Source organism: Pseudochaenichthys georgianus, chromosome 13 (assembly GCF_902827115.2).
Source record: "Pseudochaenichthys georgianus chromosome 13, fPseGeo1.2, whole genome shotgun sequence".
In the NCBI taxonomy this organism is placed as follows: Eukaryota; Metazoa; Chordata; class Actinopteri; order Perciformes; family Channichthyidae; genus Pseudochaenichthys; species Pseudochaenichthys georgianus.
In genome coordinates, this window is record NC_047515.1 from 28286577 (window position 1) to 28305767 (window position 19191).

General features: G+C 38.2%; 1 protein-coding gene across 1 annotated transcript in view; it reads right to left on the reverse strand.

Moving 5' to 3' along the window:
• Positions 1–457: 457 nt before the first annotated feature.
• unc119a1 (unc-119 lipid binding chaperone a1) overlaps positions 458–19191 on the reverse strand; it is a 35209-nt gene continuing 16475 nt past the window's right edge. Inside the window, exons 2-5 of the mRNA XM_034097757.2 lie at positions 3497–3610; positions 3124–3217; positions 1509–1681; positions 458–1371 (exon numbers count right to left, since the gene is read on the reverse strand). Coding sequence (XP_033953648.1) covers positions 1259–1371; positions 1509–1681; positions 3124–3217; positions 3497–3610 — 494 coding nt within the window. The 3' untranslated portion in view covers positions 458–1258. The remainder of the gene's footprint in view (positions 1372–1508; positions 1682–3123; positions 3218–3496; positions 3611–19191) is intronic.

Sequence of the window (19191 nt, forward strand, 5' to 3'; positions counted from 1 at the left end):
AAGACTGTTGTCACAGAAGATGGCAGCAAACACACTTTTTCACCTGCAGCGTGTTGAAAACGAGGGATTATCGTCTGAGAATCTTCACTGTCGTTCATTTTAGTACTTTTGTTTTCTACATTACGTAGCCTGAAAAAGACCAGAGAGATAAAGACCATAGTTCATTTCCAAATATCAGGCTTTATCTGAAAATCAACTATGTATTTGAAAACATACCGTTTATTTTGAATCAATCTATTGATAGATAACATTGTCACTTAGCATTACCAATAAATACAAGTCAGTGAAACCTGTAAATACATTTATACAATTGCAGTATGTTTTGATTTTATTTTGGTCCCTTCTGTTGTATTGATTCTGATTCTTTGTTTTGATAATATTTTGTCTACTTTTACTTTTATTTATACTTTCTTTTGAAAAAACAACAATGGATTTCAGGATTTAGAAAAATGTCCATATTTATTGCAGTGATGGAATTTCCGCTGTCAAAACTTTACATACTTTTTTTCATTTTATACTTAAAACATTTATCATAATTAAAGTATACACAGTGTTCAGTACTACAGAGAAAGCACTGGATATCAAAATTGGTATCTGAATTTGGGCTAATGTAGGTTTTCTGACACGTAAAAGTGGCTATTTATTTAAAATATACTCCTGAATAAGTAGTACTACATGTACACATAAAACAAATGACACATTCACAAAGACACACATTTTCTATTGAAATGAACAATGACAGAATGAATCAGATGTGTGCTACTAGGAATTTAAGAAACCTAAATATGTAATGAACTTTCTATACAAACTATATAAATGTACATCTGAATGGATTATTTATTATTAAACCTTTGTTGGGGGTAACTTTTTTCTGTCTTTGTTTCATGATGTGTTTCTGACACACTGTCACCTTTTTTCTTTTCACATCAATAACTATAAAACACAGTAAATGTAAATGATCGGACGTCTTCCTGATGATCAAGTGTAACCCACGTATACAGACTGAAATCAGCAGTATGTACAGACACTGCATGTGTTGGCTGCCCACACACTCACTCACACACTCGGATGATTAAACTGGCAGAATTCAATGTTCCTGCAAAGAGGCAACGGGAGAAATCTATTGGTCCTCCAGCTGAATACCTGAATGGACATTTATGGAGTGAGACAAGAGCGTTTAATGCCAGTGAATTGTCCATTAGTTCATCTGTTTCCGGTCTTGAAGTGGTACATGGAAAATGTCTAGAGTGTGGTCTTCCTATGGCCCCCCACTGTAGGAGTAATCTGCCTTGTTGTGCATCACCAGCTTGTTGTCCACAAAGTAGAAGCTGTCAGACTGCGTCTCGTAAGGGTGAAGTATCATCTCGCGCACTGAGAGAGAAGACACACACACACAACACTTAGGATTTTGCATCTTTATATCCTGTTAGGTCAAATCAACTTCTGTGTTAGTACATTTCTCTCTTGTGGTCACACGTGCATGTTGGCGTATTGTGTGTGACACTCACTGATTTCCTCGGACAGCGCTGGGAACTCGTAGATGTGCTCGCACGTGTTCTTGCTGCTGGGCATGCAGAAGCCGAACTCAAAGTCAAAGCTCTTGAGCAGCTGATCGCGGAAGTAGTGTCTCTCAATCATGCGGAAGTTGTTGATGGGTGTGTCTCCCACTGTGAACTCAACTCTGCAAGAACACAGGAATTAAATTAATTTACCAGCCTGGTAGCAAATCAAATGCAACCTAGACTGCACCCATTTTGAATGTTATCAAGTCAATAATTGAGTGTTATCAGCGGTCATTATTAGCACAATAATGTGTCAGACAGGACCATTGCACATTCTACACTGTAGAGTGGAACTGAAATGTAAAGACCTCTTCAAAACTGTGGAAACTAAATATTTAAAACACAAGCACAACTAATTTAAAGGTGAAGGCAGCAAACTACTTAGTTAGGATAAGAAAAGGTCATTTGGTTTTAAAAAGAACTACATTTGTAAAGTGAAACTTAAAAACCAACTGACTTCCACATTTGTTTCTTTAAATATGGTCGCTGGAGGTTGGTGTTTTATTCTTGTTTTTTTTCTTTAGGTGATCAACAGTTTGAATAGATGATAAAATCATCTAACCTAGGATTTGTTTAGATTTATTTAAATGGTTTCCCAGAACAACAGTGAACACATTTTCCGAGGATCTATGCTAAAAGAAAACATAAAACCTGAACCATTATGGTTTTCAAAAACAAATATATCATTCGTTGGGTTTTTTCATTAAGCTATTAACATTAGGAGTCCGTTGGATTGAAAGACACAGAGTAGGAGTCTGGTGAGGAACAGCACTCAGGCACACTGACAGATATTTGACTCAGCAGGTGGGCCTGGCTGCTCTCTATCTTCAGATCATCATCAGCCTGTCGTCCCACACTGACGCCCCCCCACACCTCCCACAGCCCGCATGCGTCTTCTGTCAGTGCTGCTGGGTCGACCGGACATCATGCATCATTCAGCTTTTTTACACACACGTCTCTTTCTTTCTCAAAGTGTTTAAATAAACACTGAATATTAACTTAGGGGACAAGAGTGAAGCACATAAGAAGGCTAAGAGGCAGACAGTTAACATTAGACCTGTCACTTGATAGCGTGATAAAATATAAGTGGCTGATTTGTGTATAAAAAACTCCTGTTTAATTGCATTAGTTTGATGATAGCTGTCTTGTCCTACATGCATGTAACCCTGTGCAATTTGCTTTACAACTAAACACCTTCCACCATCAACCACCAGTGACTGGGATTGTTGTCTTTTGCAGTTTATTGAAGGAGAAAGAGTGAAACTAAGAAATAAAACACCATTTTAAAAAGTAGCATCATGATACTTGTATCAAGTGTAATGGGGTAAGAGGGATTTGGAATGAAATTCTTTTAGCTAAATATTTTTTTTAAAGAATCAGATCCTTAACACTCTTTGATCTTAATATAATGTTCACATATACCAGTCCACACGTATACAAGCACATAGTTTATATTTGTAGACATGATGTGTGTATTAGAAGCTAAACATAATTGTTCCATGAGTCAAGAATTTCAATATGGATCAAGATATGTTGTTAAAAAATTAAAGAAAACACTTACGTGGCTCCAACCTGCCGCAACTGCAGGAAGGCCGGTGTGAACTGGTATCGGACAAAGCGGCCGGCGTTGGGGTCAAAGTGCTTTCTGTCTCCCGCTGAAAAAAGAGACATTTAAAAGAAAGAAATATATAAGGAACTAAAGCTCACATACAGTTTCTAAGGTGCCTGCCACTTATCTATCTATAATTACATTGTTTATCTTCGATTATCCTCTGTGACATGGAGACACATCATAATAAAACTTCATAAAATATGAATGTATTTGGGGATCTGTGTTATATCTACTTCAGTGTTCGTGAAATAGAGGCATAATTCCTAAAACGATTTGTTGTCTAAATCTAATAGAAAATGTGTCATATTGGCTTCCAACTGACCTGGTATTGGAGGTTTAGTAATCTCAAACAGGACCGTCCCTGTTTCCATGTCGCGGATTTTAAACCTTGTGAAGTCGATCATGTGGACGTTTTCTTCCGGAGAACACAGATAGTCTGTAAAAGAGAGAAAAGACCCGTCAGATGTTATTCCCTTATTCTTATTTCATTACGTGTTGATTTCTATCAACACGTAATGTTGTATCGTATCGATGTAAGAGATACAGCAAAAGTATTCTCCGTCGGGACTTCCCGCCGGAGACAACAACAACAACACCACGCCGTTATCTTGATTCTGATTGGCCAGAAGACATTATCAAAGATGTTCTATTGAGAAAACGTTTTCAAAATCGTTTATAGTCTTCGGTATTTCCAGACAAGTGGCTACTGAAATCAATTTTACTAACTGCTGTCTGTGCAATTTACTCCGCGCGAGTTGGAGGACTTTATTTTGCATTGAACTGGAGGACAAAAACCCAAGCAGTGTGTGTGTGTGTGTGTGTGTGTGTGTGTGTGTGTGTGTGTGTGTGTGTGTGTGTGTGTGTGTTTGTGGCCTAGCATCACTATACTTGTGGGGACCTACATCTGTTTACACAGTCACATGTGGGGACTCGCCTCCCTTATGGGGACAAATTGGAGGTCCCCATGAGGGGAATCATTAATTTTAGGGTGAAGACTTGGTTAGGTTTAGGATTAGGGTTAGGGTAAGGGTAAGGTTAAGGGTAAGGTTAAGGGTAAGGGTTAGGGTTAGGAAAGTGTGGGTTATGGTTAAGATTAGGATAAGTCTCCAGGAAATGCATGTAAGTCAAGTTTTTGCAGCGGCTGGACCTAGGCTCTGGAATACTTTGCCCCTCCATGTGAGGTCGGCCCAGACCCTGGGGGTTTTTAAATCAACACTTACAACTCACGTTTTCTCTCTGGCTTTTGTTTAATTATCTATTTATTCATTTATTTAGTTATTTATTTATTCATTTAGTTATTTATTTTAATATTTATAACACAACATAGGATTTCATAAAGTATTTTTAAAATAGTTTATACGTTATTCGAATATAGGAATAGTAGATAGAATTTCATAAAATATAGTACCTTATATTTCATATTTTTTCCCTTTAGACCCTTGCGGTTTATTCTTAAAAACCCTTACCCACCCCCCATTTTCCCTCGTCTATGGCCTTGTAGAGGGTAACGGGGTACAGAGTCGCTTAGATAAGCGGGGGAGTGCATCTGACGAAGAGATAGGTTGTTGTGCTCCCTATCTCTGTTTCTCATACTATATCTAATAGAACTGCTCGGGTCTTGATAGATTGAGTGGGGAAGTTCATGAGATCTTTCTAGAGGGTTATCAAGAATAACTTTTATCCAATGACCTTTCCCCTCTCTGTCTGTGTCTGTGTATTCTCTTGTTCCGATTAACCCAGCCAAATCTTTTTTCTTGTTTTGTATCTATATCTACGCCGGGATCCGGAGTCGAGGTTGATCCTCTTGCTGTAGTCCTGTGTCTTGGATCCTCTATCCTGAGTTCTGGATTAAGTCGTGGACTTCGGGTCGTGGCTGAACCGGTCTCTGCGGTCCTGCCTTGGGTCTCGTCATGCTGCTTCCCTGATGGCTTCCACAGGATTGTCGCTGACATCCTCGTGGATTCATCTTCTTATTACAGACACATGCATTTCCTAACATTCGGTCTATATGCTGTAAAATGGATTATCTCTTCGATTTACACACGGCATCTATTGCACGTCTGTCCGTCCTGGGAGAGGGATCCCTCCTCTGTTGCTCTCCCTAAGGTTTCTCCCATGTGTCCCCCTTAAACTGTGGGGTTTTCTCTGGAAGTTTTTCCTTGTACGATGTGAGGGTCTAAGGATAGAGGGTGTCGTTTTTCTCATACTAATATTCTGAACAATCTGTGCTGTTGTATTTGCTGTAAAGTGTCTCTACTGTAGGCTATTTTTATTATATGTACAGCACTTTGGCTCGACCAAAAATCGTTTATAAATGTGTTATATAAATAAAACTTGATTTGATTTGAATGTAATGTCCCCTGAAGTGATGTATACATGGTATGTGTGTCTGTGCGTGTGTGTTTTGGAATCACTCCCCTCCTAAACAGGCAGGATTACACCTAAGAGGCTTATTGTGCTTGGACATGGACCGACTGCACACACACACACACACACACACACACACACACACACACACACACACACACACACACACACACACACACACACACACACACACACACACACACACACACACACACACACACACACACACACACACACACACACACACACACACACACACACACACACACACACACACACACACACACACACACACACACACACACACACACACACACACACACACACACACACACACACACACACACACACACACACACACACACACACACACACACACACACACACACACACACACACACACACACACACACACACACACAATCTCATTAGGGTTACGGTAAGGCCAGTTATTATTAGGCATCAATGTTTCATAAGGGTATTTATAAGAACTTCATGAAACACATTTCAAAATACTGTAGGGGAAAGTGGTGGAGATCAAAATAGGATACACACACTCATGAAAGGTGAACATAAACTCACACCATTGTACCCTCTACCGTGTCCGAGGGTTAGAGAGCAGATGGGCCACACAGGTTTTAGCCACCTGCTTGAAGATATTTATAGGCCAGTAAACACTACCTGACACCTTCAAATCTAAAAACGTCCTTCTTGTGAAACGGGACTGTTTACTGTAGAGCTTATTGTTAAGTATAGTGTAGTGCTTGTTTTTGGCATGGAAGAGACTTGGATGATGAGCTGGCTGAATTTCACAGTTTTCATGTGACATTTTCACTAATTAGCTTTTCAGAATGATTAAGTAGAAATATAAAAATGTCTGACTTAAAAACTGCAGCAAAGGTAATAGATGAAATAAAGGTATTCTGATTCTGAAGTTGACAGATCATGCAGTGTCTTTCTTCTCAAGTCATGACTGTGGCGGCCCCTCATTCTTTTGTAGGCCTACTTGTTGTCATTTCCCTTTTCCTAATTCCTTTTAGCTGAATGTCACAGTTCTTCTGAGTTGATTGGAGTTTATTCAGATCACCTGTTGTGCAGGGCGCCGGGGACTGACTCAGAATAAATATTTAAAATCAGCTTGGTGCGTTCACCCACCCTCTCGTCCAATCACGGTGCAACAACGGTCTTTTTTTTAAGGCTTATGAGAGGTGGGCCTTCTGCTTCATCTGTTGACTTAATGCAAACCTCACTTCAGCCGAACATTTCAGGCTGGATATAGTCTTTTTACATTCTGTGTATTGATTTGTTTTGTCCATAGATGCACTTTTCTCAAAATACAAACTGTATTTTTTCACAGACAGTAAAACAAAAAAAAGAAACATGCATAATCTTATGCCTTAAATCGAAAATAATTTTGGTTTATGCATGAATACGGCTTGTTTGTTATCTTTATTTTTCTGATTGAGTATGACTTTGAGCATTCAGAAACCTAGGAGGAGTTACATTTAAAAAAATACCTTTCTACGTCCTGCTTCAAGTTAGATTTGAGTTTTGTTCACGCCAGTATGCTTGCCTTACAATTACATAATTAAAGAAAAATGGTGTCCTTATTATAATAAATATTAGGTATTAATTCATTATTATTATTATTATTATTATTATAATAAATTAGTTATTTTTCATCGTGAAAGCACTATTTTTGCGGTTAGGGTCTTGTTCTCAATCAGATAAAAATAAGGTGAATCAGTATCACCACATGACCTTTTACAGTAAGGGTTTCATCTTGACAAATGCCATTGACTTATTAGATAATTTAAATGCATTTGACACATGGCAAACCCTATACAAAGATGTACTTAATTAAATGTAATAATACTGGAGTGTACAAATGCTCTGTTACAAGGGACCAAATATACTTAAGTACCACATCTAAAAGTACTAATTATCCAAAGTGGCCATTCTCAGAATAATGTGTATTACATTATTGGTATATAACTTCATTTTCATTTTCATGCATCTGTCATATTCATGTTTCAGCTGCTAAAGGATGAGATAACAGGAATACATGTAATTAATACTGCCAGGTATATACTGTATATATTTAAATAATAGTACATCATAGTGTATTAGTTGATTTATCTATTTTTTGATATAGTACAAACCTGTAAAGTCATTAATGCTGTCAGATACATGTAGTAAGATAAACAGTACAATATCTGCCTATGACACTTTGTGAAGTATAAGTAGCATAAAAGGAAAATACTTGATGTACCTTATAAATGTAATTCTGTACAGTCCTTGAGTACATTTATTTAGTGACTATCCCCCACTTTGTATAACATTTAAAAAATGACGTAATGTCATGTTATTTACTCAGGAATATAACACCTGGAATAATTCCTCATCCCTGGTTATTTAAAATGTACAACCTCATGTAGTGTTATATGTAATGCTTTTCATTAAACACTGTATGTATGCATGTGTGAAGAGAATGTATATGTAATCTATTTTTATTTGTATATATGTGTGTATATAAATGTGTCTGTTTGTTAACACTTTCAGCAGTTACATCTCTCACATTGCTGAATGCACTGGTCTCATTTATGATTTCATGTTAACATGCTGTGGATGTGAGTGTTTCCATGGTGAACAGGAATGGTCAAGACGTTTCTATCTGAAGCTACTCGGTCTCTTCATATTTTCTCTCTAAGAGGGTTAGAGCGCTGCTGTTTGATGCAGTGCCCTCTAGTGTCGGTTCATCTAATGTGAGGCACTTATCTGCTCTGAGAATATTACTATAAACCTGCTGTTATTCTGGGATTGTGTTTCTTCCAAAGGACAACTTTCACACACTATTTATAGAGCACTTGCATACTATGTAGCACTGATCGCTGTAGAGAGTTAGTCTGAGATCAGTTCAAACCATCTTGACCACGAAACCAGATTTAAACATCTTTTAATTGTGTGATTAACATTCAATTAAACTGTTCACCACTTTGTTTTACTTGATATGTTTAATATTGCAGAACTACAAATACCATTGTGTTCTGGATCTGGATTAATACTGAGCAGAACCCAGAGGTATCACGCTCAGTGTTGTGTAGTTTTTCAATATCAATGTCTATTGTAATGTGAATAATTAATGTTTGTGTGTATGTGTTGAGTTTAATGGCCAATGTACAAGTGAAACGTGGGTTTTCAGTCTGCGACAGAAGATAGTTTTTCTGCTCTCCTGATATCAATCTATTGTTAGTAGCATGAATATCCCAATTTTGAGTATTTGATGTTAATTATCTCAAAGGGTTTGAATATCTCTAAGGTTGTGGTGACTGATGTTGCACTCTCTGACCATTCCTGTGTTTTCTTTGAGAGCTCTATTTCTGTTCACAAAAATGTTCAAAAAGAGATAACCACAAAGCGATATTTAACTGAAAATACTAGGGAAATGTTTACTCAGAATTTTTCTTCCACACTTGCCCCTGCTAACATCTCAGTAAATGAGCTAGTAGATCATTTTAATTCAAAAATGTTATAGATGCCATTGCTCCAACTAAGGTAAAGGAAGTGTCTGGCATGAAAATATCTCCATGGAGAAAGGCCATGACCGTGAAAACAGAAAAAAGAGAATGTCGGAAAGCGGAACGCAGGTGGCGAAAAACAAATCTCCAGGTTCACTTTGAAATCTATAAAGAGAGACTTGGCCTTTATAATTTGGAATTGAAAAACGCACGACAATCGTTCTCCTCTGACATCATTACCAAAAACAAAAACAACGCACGTGCCTTGTTTGCTACCGTCGACAGACTAACTAACCCCCCAGTGTCAGTAGCCTCTGAATTTCTATCCACCAGGCGTGCAATGATTCTTCACTGACAAAATTCAGAAAATCAGACAAGCAGTCAGTGCCTCTGCATCAGGAACAGCAAATGTGTTGTCTCTGTGTCCACTTAACATCAAGTCAAACACCATGACACAATTCCATCAGATTAATGATAAAAACCTAGAGGACATTATACAACTTCTGAAGTCCTCCTCCTGCTGCCTTGATATTATTCCAACAGGATTTTTCAAAGATGTTTTGCCTTGCATGGCCTCAGATCTACTTCATATAGTAAACAAATCTCTTCACCAAGGTATTTTCCCACAGGCCCTGAAAACTGCAGTCATTAAACCGCTCTTAAAAAAGAATAATCTAGATCAGGGGTTCTCAAAGTGCGGCCCGCGGGCCAATGGCGGCCCTCGGAAATGTTTCTGGCGGCCCGCGATAGTTAATGTGACACGCTGAAATGCATGCGTTATATTTGAATCCTCCGTGGTTGTATCTAGAAAGAATTAGAATGGAATTTAACCCTCTGGAGTGCGCATAATTTTACGTAATTAATCATATATTTTCGATTATAAGGAGTAGAAATATGATTCAGATATCCGCGGAATCGCTGGAAGAGTAGCTTTCCAGCGGTATCTCCTGTGAGACTGTAACCAGGGCACAGCAGCCAATATGGCCGCTCAAAGCAGCTTGACTTTACACTGTATGGGATTGGTGGATTTGTGTGTCCGTCAAGGAAATCTCGGCCGGCAGCCATCATGGTCTCAAATGACCAATGGACATCGAGAAATCACTAAGGGCCTACCCACCAAGTAAAAAAACATAAACCACGTGTCTCCCATCAGTTTACGTCTGTGAGGATAGAGAGAGAGAGAGAGAGAGAGAGACAGAGAAAATGGCTAAAAAAAACTTTACAGTTTCCGACTTCGCTAGAGAGCAGCAGTGAAGATAGAGCCTCAGAACCTGAAGTCTTCGACTCTTCTGAAGAAGAAGAACACAAAGACAACAACAAGGATCCATTTGGACATGGGTAAGTGTAAATATTACAGTAATAGTGTACTGGCAATGTGTGGGGAATACCGTGAAAATGAACAATAGGTTTATTGATATATATTTTTTATCGATAGTCATGAACTTTTTATTGGGACAAAATAGACTCTCCATTAGCAAACGATTACTCTGTGTTAACGTTATGTTGGTGTGTAAAGTGAGATTACATGTGTAGATGATTAAATTAATCATTTATTCGTCCCACAACGGAGACATTTACAGTGACATGTTTTTGCCATCGATTATTTTATCATACTGTTCTGTACAGATGAGACTTTGTCATATATGTATTTATATGTGTGCCTGTTATTATTTTACCGTCCTGTACAGATGAGACTTTGTAATCAGATGTAGCCTATGTATATGTGTGTCTGTGATTTTATACTGAATGTAAAGTAACTGGAAATACCTCTGTGTGTGTGTGTGTGTGTGTGTGTGTGTGTGTGTGTGTGTGTGTGTGTGTGTGTGTGTGTGTGTGTGTGTGTGTGTGTGTGTGTGTGTGTGTGTGTGTGTGTGTGTGTGTGTGTGTGTCTGAGAGAGAGAGAGAGAGAGAGAGAGAGAGACACTCCTTCTGCAACCTCCCAAACTTTATTTTTATGTGTGCATTGTTATTTGTGCTTGAGCAACATTTACTTGAACTTTATTTCAATGAAATTAGTTGTAATTATTGTCCTACACAGGCGGCGTTTATCCAGCAGCCACAACATCCATCTGTGCCAGCCCCCAGGTCAAGATCTACTGTGGCTCAAGGGCCTTTACCAGAGCCATCACCACCAAGGACCAGCAGACCAGCATCAGACCAGCATCACTACAGCTGCCTCCACCTCCATCTGCGACTGCCACCAGGTCAAGATACACCTCAACACAAAGGCTCCACCACAGCCATCACCTTCAACCCAGCCAGCAAGGAGGTCTCGTGGAGGTCTCGTATAGCACTTGTACACCCCACCTACACAGCAGCCCATGCACCATCACCCCCACCTACACAGCAGCCAGACCCACTGTCTTGGAAGACAGACAAAGACCTTGACACTGTCTTGACATTTATAATGAATAGTTGGTTGAAAGTTCTGATGTTCAATATTGTAAATAGTGAGATTTTCCAGTTTCTTATATTTATATAAATTGTTGGTTGAAAAAAAAAAGGTTGAATGCTCAATTTGTATTTGTACACATCACATGAACCTTGGTATGTAATATGAAGTCATTATTCAGTCCTAATGTATCTCAGTCCCTGCTGTGGTGAAAGTAGAGTGATAAACACCTATTTTACTCAAAATTTGAATTTAATTTTTTTAATTTTAGACATGAATAACACATTTATATACAGTGTAATTCAAATATTTCACTGCTTTTGTGATCCTATGACTTTGGTAACCAAATCTAAAACACCAAAACAATTCGATCACATGAGTACATTTGTGTTTTCACAAGAGTTTTGAAGATTTTCCAAAAATCGGATGTCACATTTTAAGGTTTTGAGCTACTTATCTCATCAAACAGTGCTCTAAGGTGAGCAATATGCATATATAGCAAGACCAGAGATTGTCCTGAACATTTTGATATTTAACACATGGGGTGCCATGTTAGAAGAAATACATTTAAAAGGTGATTTAAGAAAACATCTAAAAATCGAGAAAATACCCCTAGACTCCAGAGGGTTAAGAATGGTAAAACTGCGCCCCCTGGGTTGTCATTCCTAAATTATGAATGACAGCTTGTGGAAAGTTTGCTAGACTACTGGTTGCATGGCAAATAGGCATCTCGCGAGTTGCGGTAATTGGTTAGTACAATAAAGAAAGGATTTGTTTTGGAATTATTTTGTGTTCCGTTTTTTCTTGGGCGGCCCTCAATCCAATATTGGGTACCTAAATTGGCCCTCACTCATCAAAACTTTGAGAACCCCTGATCTAGATGCTTCAGTAATGAACAATTACAGGCCCATATCAAACTTCCCATTTCTCGGTAAAATCATTGAAAAAGTTGTTTTTCAACAGTTGAGTAATTTCTTGCATTTAAATGACTGTTTTGATGTGTTCCAGTCAGGCTTTCGTCCAAACGACAGCACTGAGACTGCTCTTGTAAAGGTCTTTAATGACATCCACTTAAACACAGACAGTGGCAGAACTTCAGTGTTAGTATTATTAGATCTCAGTGCTGTGTTTGACACTGTTGACCACAGCATATTACTAGACCGACTGGAAAACTGGGTGGGACTTTCGGAAACAGTTCTAAATTGGTTTGAATCCTACTTAAAGGACAGAAACAACTTTGTTTCTATAGGTAAATACACATCTGAGTTGACAAGTGGGGTACCTCAAGGCTCCATCTTGGGGCCTCTTCTCTTTAACGTCTACATGCTGGCTCAGATAATGAAAAACAACAAAATAAGTTACTATAGCTATGCAGATGACACACACATTTACGTAACAATTTCAACAGGAGACTATGCTCCAATTCAAACACTGAGTAAGTGCATTTAACAAATCAATGACTGGATGTGTCAGAACTTTCTCCAATTAAACAAAGATAAAACTGAGGTAATGGTTTTTGGAGCCAAGGCAGAACGTATAAAAGTTAGCGCTGAGCTTCAGCCTGCAATGTTCAAAACAACAGATACAGCCAGAAATCTAGGTATAGTCATGGACTCTGACCTGAGTTTCAACAGTCACATTAAAACAGTTACTAAATCAGCCTACTATCACCTAAAGAACATATATAGGATTAAAAGACTAATGTCACAGCAGGATTTGGAAAAACTTGTCCATGCTTTTATCTTCAGTAGACTGGACTACTGCAATGGTGTCTTCACAGGTCTCACTAAAAAATCTATTAGAAAGCTGCAGCTGATTCAGAACGCTGCTGCCCGAGTCCTCACTAACACTAAGAAAGTGGATCACATCACTCCTGTTCTGAAGTCTTTACACTGGCTTCCTGTGTGTCAAAGAATAGATTTCAAAATACTGCTGCTGGTTTATAAAGCACTGCATGGTTTAGGCCCAAAATACATTTCTGACCTCCTGCTAAATTATGAACCATCCAGATCTCTCAGGTCTTCAGGGACTGGTCAGCTTTCTGTCCCCAGAGTCAGAACTAAACATGGAGAAGCAGCGTTCAGTTATTATGCTCCAAATATCTGGAACAAACTCCCAGAAACCTGCAGGTCCGCTGCAACTCTTACTACTTTTAAATCCAGGCTGAAGACTTTTCTTTTTGTCGCTGCTTTTAATTGAACTATTCATATCTTAGACTGCACTTTAACTTTTATCCATGTATTTTTTTTCTTTTTATGTTTATTTTATTAACTTTTCTTTTTAATGACTGATTTTAAATGCCATTTTCCTAATGTCTTTCGTTTTTTGTAAAGCACTTTGAATTGCCTTGTGTTGAAAAGTGCTATATACTGTAAATAAACTTGCCTTGCATTGCCTTACAAAATCACTTTATGTGACAACATTTTATGATAAAATGTGTCTGTTTTAGCTGAATGGACAAATAAATGCACGTTACGCACAGTACTATTTATTACCTATCTTGGTTAAATAACCTTTGAAGGCAGATTACCTCAACCTGTAGTCACTTAAATCCAAAACATTGATGGAGATATGTGGTAAAAAGTCTGTTGCAAATAATGGAGCATTTTATCTGATTGCTGAGAAAGTGAAATCATTGAAGTCCTGTGAAGATGCTAACTGTTTCTAAAAGGTGAACTATCATCCACTAAAATGTCATATGTATGGCAGAGTGCTCTGAATGCATCTCGGGCAGCAGTCACTGAGCAGCTCGCTCTGTGGGAAGATGACCCATCGACGCATTTTGTGAATCAGAAATGGCTTTGTGCCAGACCTGGTGAAAAAGACAGATGGAGCATTTAATCTGATCGCTCAACCAGTGGAATAATTTTCCACTCAGTCCACTGCAAGTATTCACACCTAACCTAGTCTCCCCCACAGTCTTATTAAACCCAGAAACCGTTACCGCAACACTTTGATTTCATAACCTCTGCACATGGAGCAGCTTGACTGATGATGACTGACTCTCCTGTCTAAGAAGTTTGTGATAAAATACAACTTTTCAAATGTTTAGTGACAACACAATGAAGTTTGAGATGCGAGTAGAGAAAACCTCAAAATACACATACTCATCATTTTTAGTTTGTGAGAGACAGAGATGGAGGGTATAGAGCATATTTGAGTATAGACATGATAAGCATCGTGATCCTTAATGATCCTTCTATAGGCTTTGTCACAGTAAATAAAGTAATAAAGTATTTTTAGGAAAATGGTCACAAGACAGACCTTACTATTGAAACTTTTCAATGGGATCTATTATCAAAACATCTCCATTGTTATCCATTGACCAGAAAAACCTCCCTCTTACAACAAAGCAATGTAGAAAGTACTTCAGAAGCACAAGGTCTGCAAATATGAAAAAATGACCTTTAGGAGTTATTTTGCATTTAATTAGATGAGATGATTGATCCCACTGATGTCTATCCTGTCAATATAGGGCTAAACGCAACAGTCTCTTAGCTTAGCTTAAATAGTCTGACACATAAACCTCTGTAAATCCACAATTAAGGCTTTTTACTCTATGATTGATGTAGGATTTACACAAAAAAGATGAAACAATTACATGAGGCATGAGAGATGTACCTATTTTGTCATCTCTCTGCAAGAAAGTAAGTGAGTGTGTTTCCCAGAATAACTATTCCTTTAAAAAATAGCTCTTGCTTCAACAAAAGTAGTCCTTAAGGTGTATAAATAGGAAACCCATTAGGCATTTTTTGTTTTGCTCATATGAAAATACCTTGTTGGACGGAAGTATCCCTGCTATAACTCTGCATCTTTTCAATAGTGTCCAATTAAATTACTAAAATAACTACTTAAAGTGGACCTATTATGCTATATTGGAAACATATATTGTAGGGCCATACCTATACAAAACATGTCTGTGAAGTTTTTTGCCTAAAATACCAAACAGATCACCCATTGTAGCCATGCCTCATACTGTGGCTCAAGGGCCTTTACCAGAGCCATCACCACCAAGGACCAGCAGACCAGCATCAGACCAGCATCACTACAGCTGCCTCCACCTCCATCTGCGACTGCCACCAGGTCAAGATACACCTCAACACAAAGGCTCCACCACAGCCATCACCTTCAACCCAGCCAGCAAGGAGGTCTCGTGGAGGTCTCGTATAGCACTTGTACACCCCACCTACACAGCAGCCCATGCACCATCACCCCCACCTACACAGCAGCCAGACCCACTGTCTTGGAAGACAGACAAAGACCTTGACACTGTCTTGACATTTATAATGAATAGTTGGTTGAAAGTTCTGATGTTCAATATTGTAAATAGTGAGATTTTCCAGTTTCTTATATTTATATAAATTGTTGGTTGAAAAAAAAAAGGTTGAATGCTCAATTTGTATTTGTACACATCACATGAACCTTGGTATGTAATATGAAGTCATTATTCAGTCCTAATGTATCTCAGTCCCTGCTGTGGTGAAAGTAGAGTGATAAACACCTATTTTACTCAAAATTTGAATTTAATTTTTTTAATTTTAGACATGAATAACACATTTATATACAGTGTAATTCAAATATTTCACTGCTTTTGTGATCCTATGACTTTGGTAACCAAATCTAAAACACCAAAACAATTCGATCACATGAGTACATTTGTGTTTTCACAAGAGTTTTGAAGATTTTCCAAAAATCGGATGTCACATTTTAAGGTTTTGAGCTACTTATCTCATCAAACAGTGCTCTAAGGTGAGCAATATGCATATATAGCAAGACCAGAGATTGTCCTGAACATTTTGATATTTAACACATGGGGTGCCATGTTAGAAGAAATACATTTAAAAGGTGATTTAAGAAAACATCTAAAAATCGAGAAAATACCCCTAGACTCCAGAGGGTTAAGAATGGTAAAACTGCGCCCCCTGGGTTGTCATTCCTAAATTATGAATGACAGCTTGTGGAAAGTTTGCTAGACTACTGGTTGCATGGCAAATAGGCATCTCGCGAGTTGCGGTAATTGGTTAGTACAATAAAGAAAGGATTTGTTTTGGAATTATTTTGTGTTCCGTTTTTTCTTGGGCGGCCCTCAATCCAATATTGGGTACCTAAATTGGCCCTCACTCATCAAAACTTTGAGAACCCCTGATCTAGATGCTTCAGTAATGAACAATTACAGGCCCATATCAAACTTCCCATTTCTCGGTAAAATCATTGAAAAAGTTGTTTTTCAACAGTTGAGTAATTTCTTGCATTTAAATGACTGTTTTGATGTGTTCCAGTCAGGCTTTCGTCCAAACGACAGCACTGAGACTGCTCTTGTAAAGGTCTTTAATGACATCCACTTAAACACAGACAGTGGCAGAACTTCAGTGTTAGTATTATTAGATCTCAGTGCTGTGTTTGACACTGTTGACCACAGCATATTACTAGACCGACTGGAAAACTGGGTGGGACTTTCGGAAACAGTTCTAAATTGGTTTGAATCCTACTTAAAGGACAGAAACAACTTTGTTTCTATAGGTAAATACACATCTGAGTTGACAAGTGGGGTACCTCAAGGCTCCATCTTGGGGCCTCTTCTCTTTAACGTCTACATGCTGGCTCAGATAATGAAAAACAACAAAATAAGTTACTATAGCTATGCAGATGACACACACATTTACGTAACAATTTCAACAGGAGACTATGCTCCAATTCAAACACTGAGTAAGTGCATTTAACAAATCAATGACTGGATGTGTCAGAACTTTCTCCAATTAAACAAAGATAAAACTGAGGTAATGGTTTTTGGAGCCAAGGCAGAACGTATAAAAGTTAGCGCTGAGCTTCAGCCTGCAATGTTCAAAACAACAGATACAGCCAGAAATCTAGGTATAGTCATGGACTCTGACCTGAGTTTCAACAGTCACATTAAAACAGTTACTAAATCAGCCTACTATCACCTAAAGAACATATATAGGATTAAAAGACTAATGTCACAGCAGGATTTGGAAAAACTTGTCCATGCTTTTATCTTCAGTAGACTGGACTACTGCAATGGTGTCTTCACAGGTCTCACTAAAAAATCTATTAGAAAGCTGCAGCTGATTCAGAACGCTGCTGCCCGAGTCCTCACTAACACTAAGAAAGTGGATCACATCACTCCTGTTCTGAAGTCTTTACACTGGCTTCCTGTGTGTCAAAGAATAGATTTCAAAATACTGCTGCTGGTTTATAAAGCACTGCATGGTTTAGGCCCAAAATACATTTCTGACCTCCTGCTAAATTATGAACCATCCAGATCTCTCAGGTCTTCAGGGACTGGTCAGCTTTCTGTCCCCAGAGTCAGAACTAAACATGGAGAAGCAGCGTTCAGTTATTATGCTCCAAATATCTGGAACAAACTCCCAGAAACCTGCAGGTCCGCTGCAACTCTTACTACTTTTAAATCCAGGCTGAAGACTTTTCTTTTTGTCGCTGCTTTTAATTGAACTATTCATATCTTAGACTGCACTTTAACTTTTATCCATGTATTTTTTTTCTTTTTATGTTTATTTTATTAACTTTTCTTTTTAATGACTGATTTTAAATGCCATTTTCCTAATGTCTTTCGTTTTTTGTAAAGCACTTTGAATTGCCTTGTGTTGAAAAGTGCTATATACTGTAAATAAACTTGCCTTGCATTGCCTTACAAAATCACTTTATGTGACAACATTTTATGATAAAATGTGTCTGTTTTAGCTGAATGGACAAATAAATGCACGTTACGCACAGTACTATTTATTACCTATCTTGGTTAAATAACCTTTGAAGGCAGATTACCTCAACCTGTAGTCACTTAAATCCAAAACATTGATGGAGATATGTGGTAAAAAGTCTGTTGCAAATAATGGAGCATTTTATCTGATTGCTGAGAAAGTGAAATCATTGAAGTCCTGTGAAGATGCTAACTGTTTCTAAAAGGTGAACTATCATCCACTAAAATGTCATATGTATGGCAGAGTGCTCTGAATGCATCTCGGGCAGCAGTCACTGAGCAGCTCGCTCTGTGGGAAGATGACCCATCGACGCATTTTGTGAATCAGAAATGGCTTTGTGCCAGACCTGGTGAAAAAGACAGATGGAGCATTTAATCTGATCGCTCAACCAGTGGAATAATTTTCCACTCAGTCCACTGCAAGTATTCACACCTAACCTAGTCTCCCCCACAGTCTTATTAAACCCAGAAACCGTTACCGCAACACTTTGATTTCATAACCTCTGCACATGGAGCAGCTTGACTGATGATGACTGACTCTCCTGTCTAAGAAGTTTGTGATAAAATACAACTTTTCAAATGTTTAGTGACAACACAATGAAGTTTGAGATGCGAGTAGAGAAAACCTCAAAATACACATACTCATCATTTTTAGTTTGTGAGAGACAGAGATGGAGGGTATAGAGCATATTTGAGTATAGACATGATAAGCATCGTGATCCTTAATGATCCTTCTATAGGCTTTGTCACAGTAAATAAAGTAATAAAGTATTTTTAGGAAAATGGTCACAAGACAGACCTTACTATTGAAACTTTTCAATGGGATCTATTATCAAAACATCTCCATTGTTATCCATTGACCAGAAAAACCTCCCTCTTACAACAAAGCAATGTAGAAAGTACTTCAGAAGCACAAGGTCTGCAAATATGAAAAAATGACCTTTAGGAGTTATTTTGCATTTAATTAGATGAGATGATTGATCCCACTGATGTCTATCCTGTCA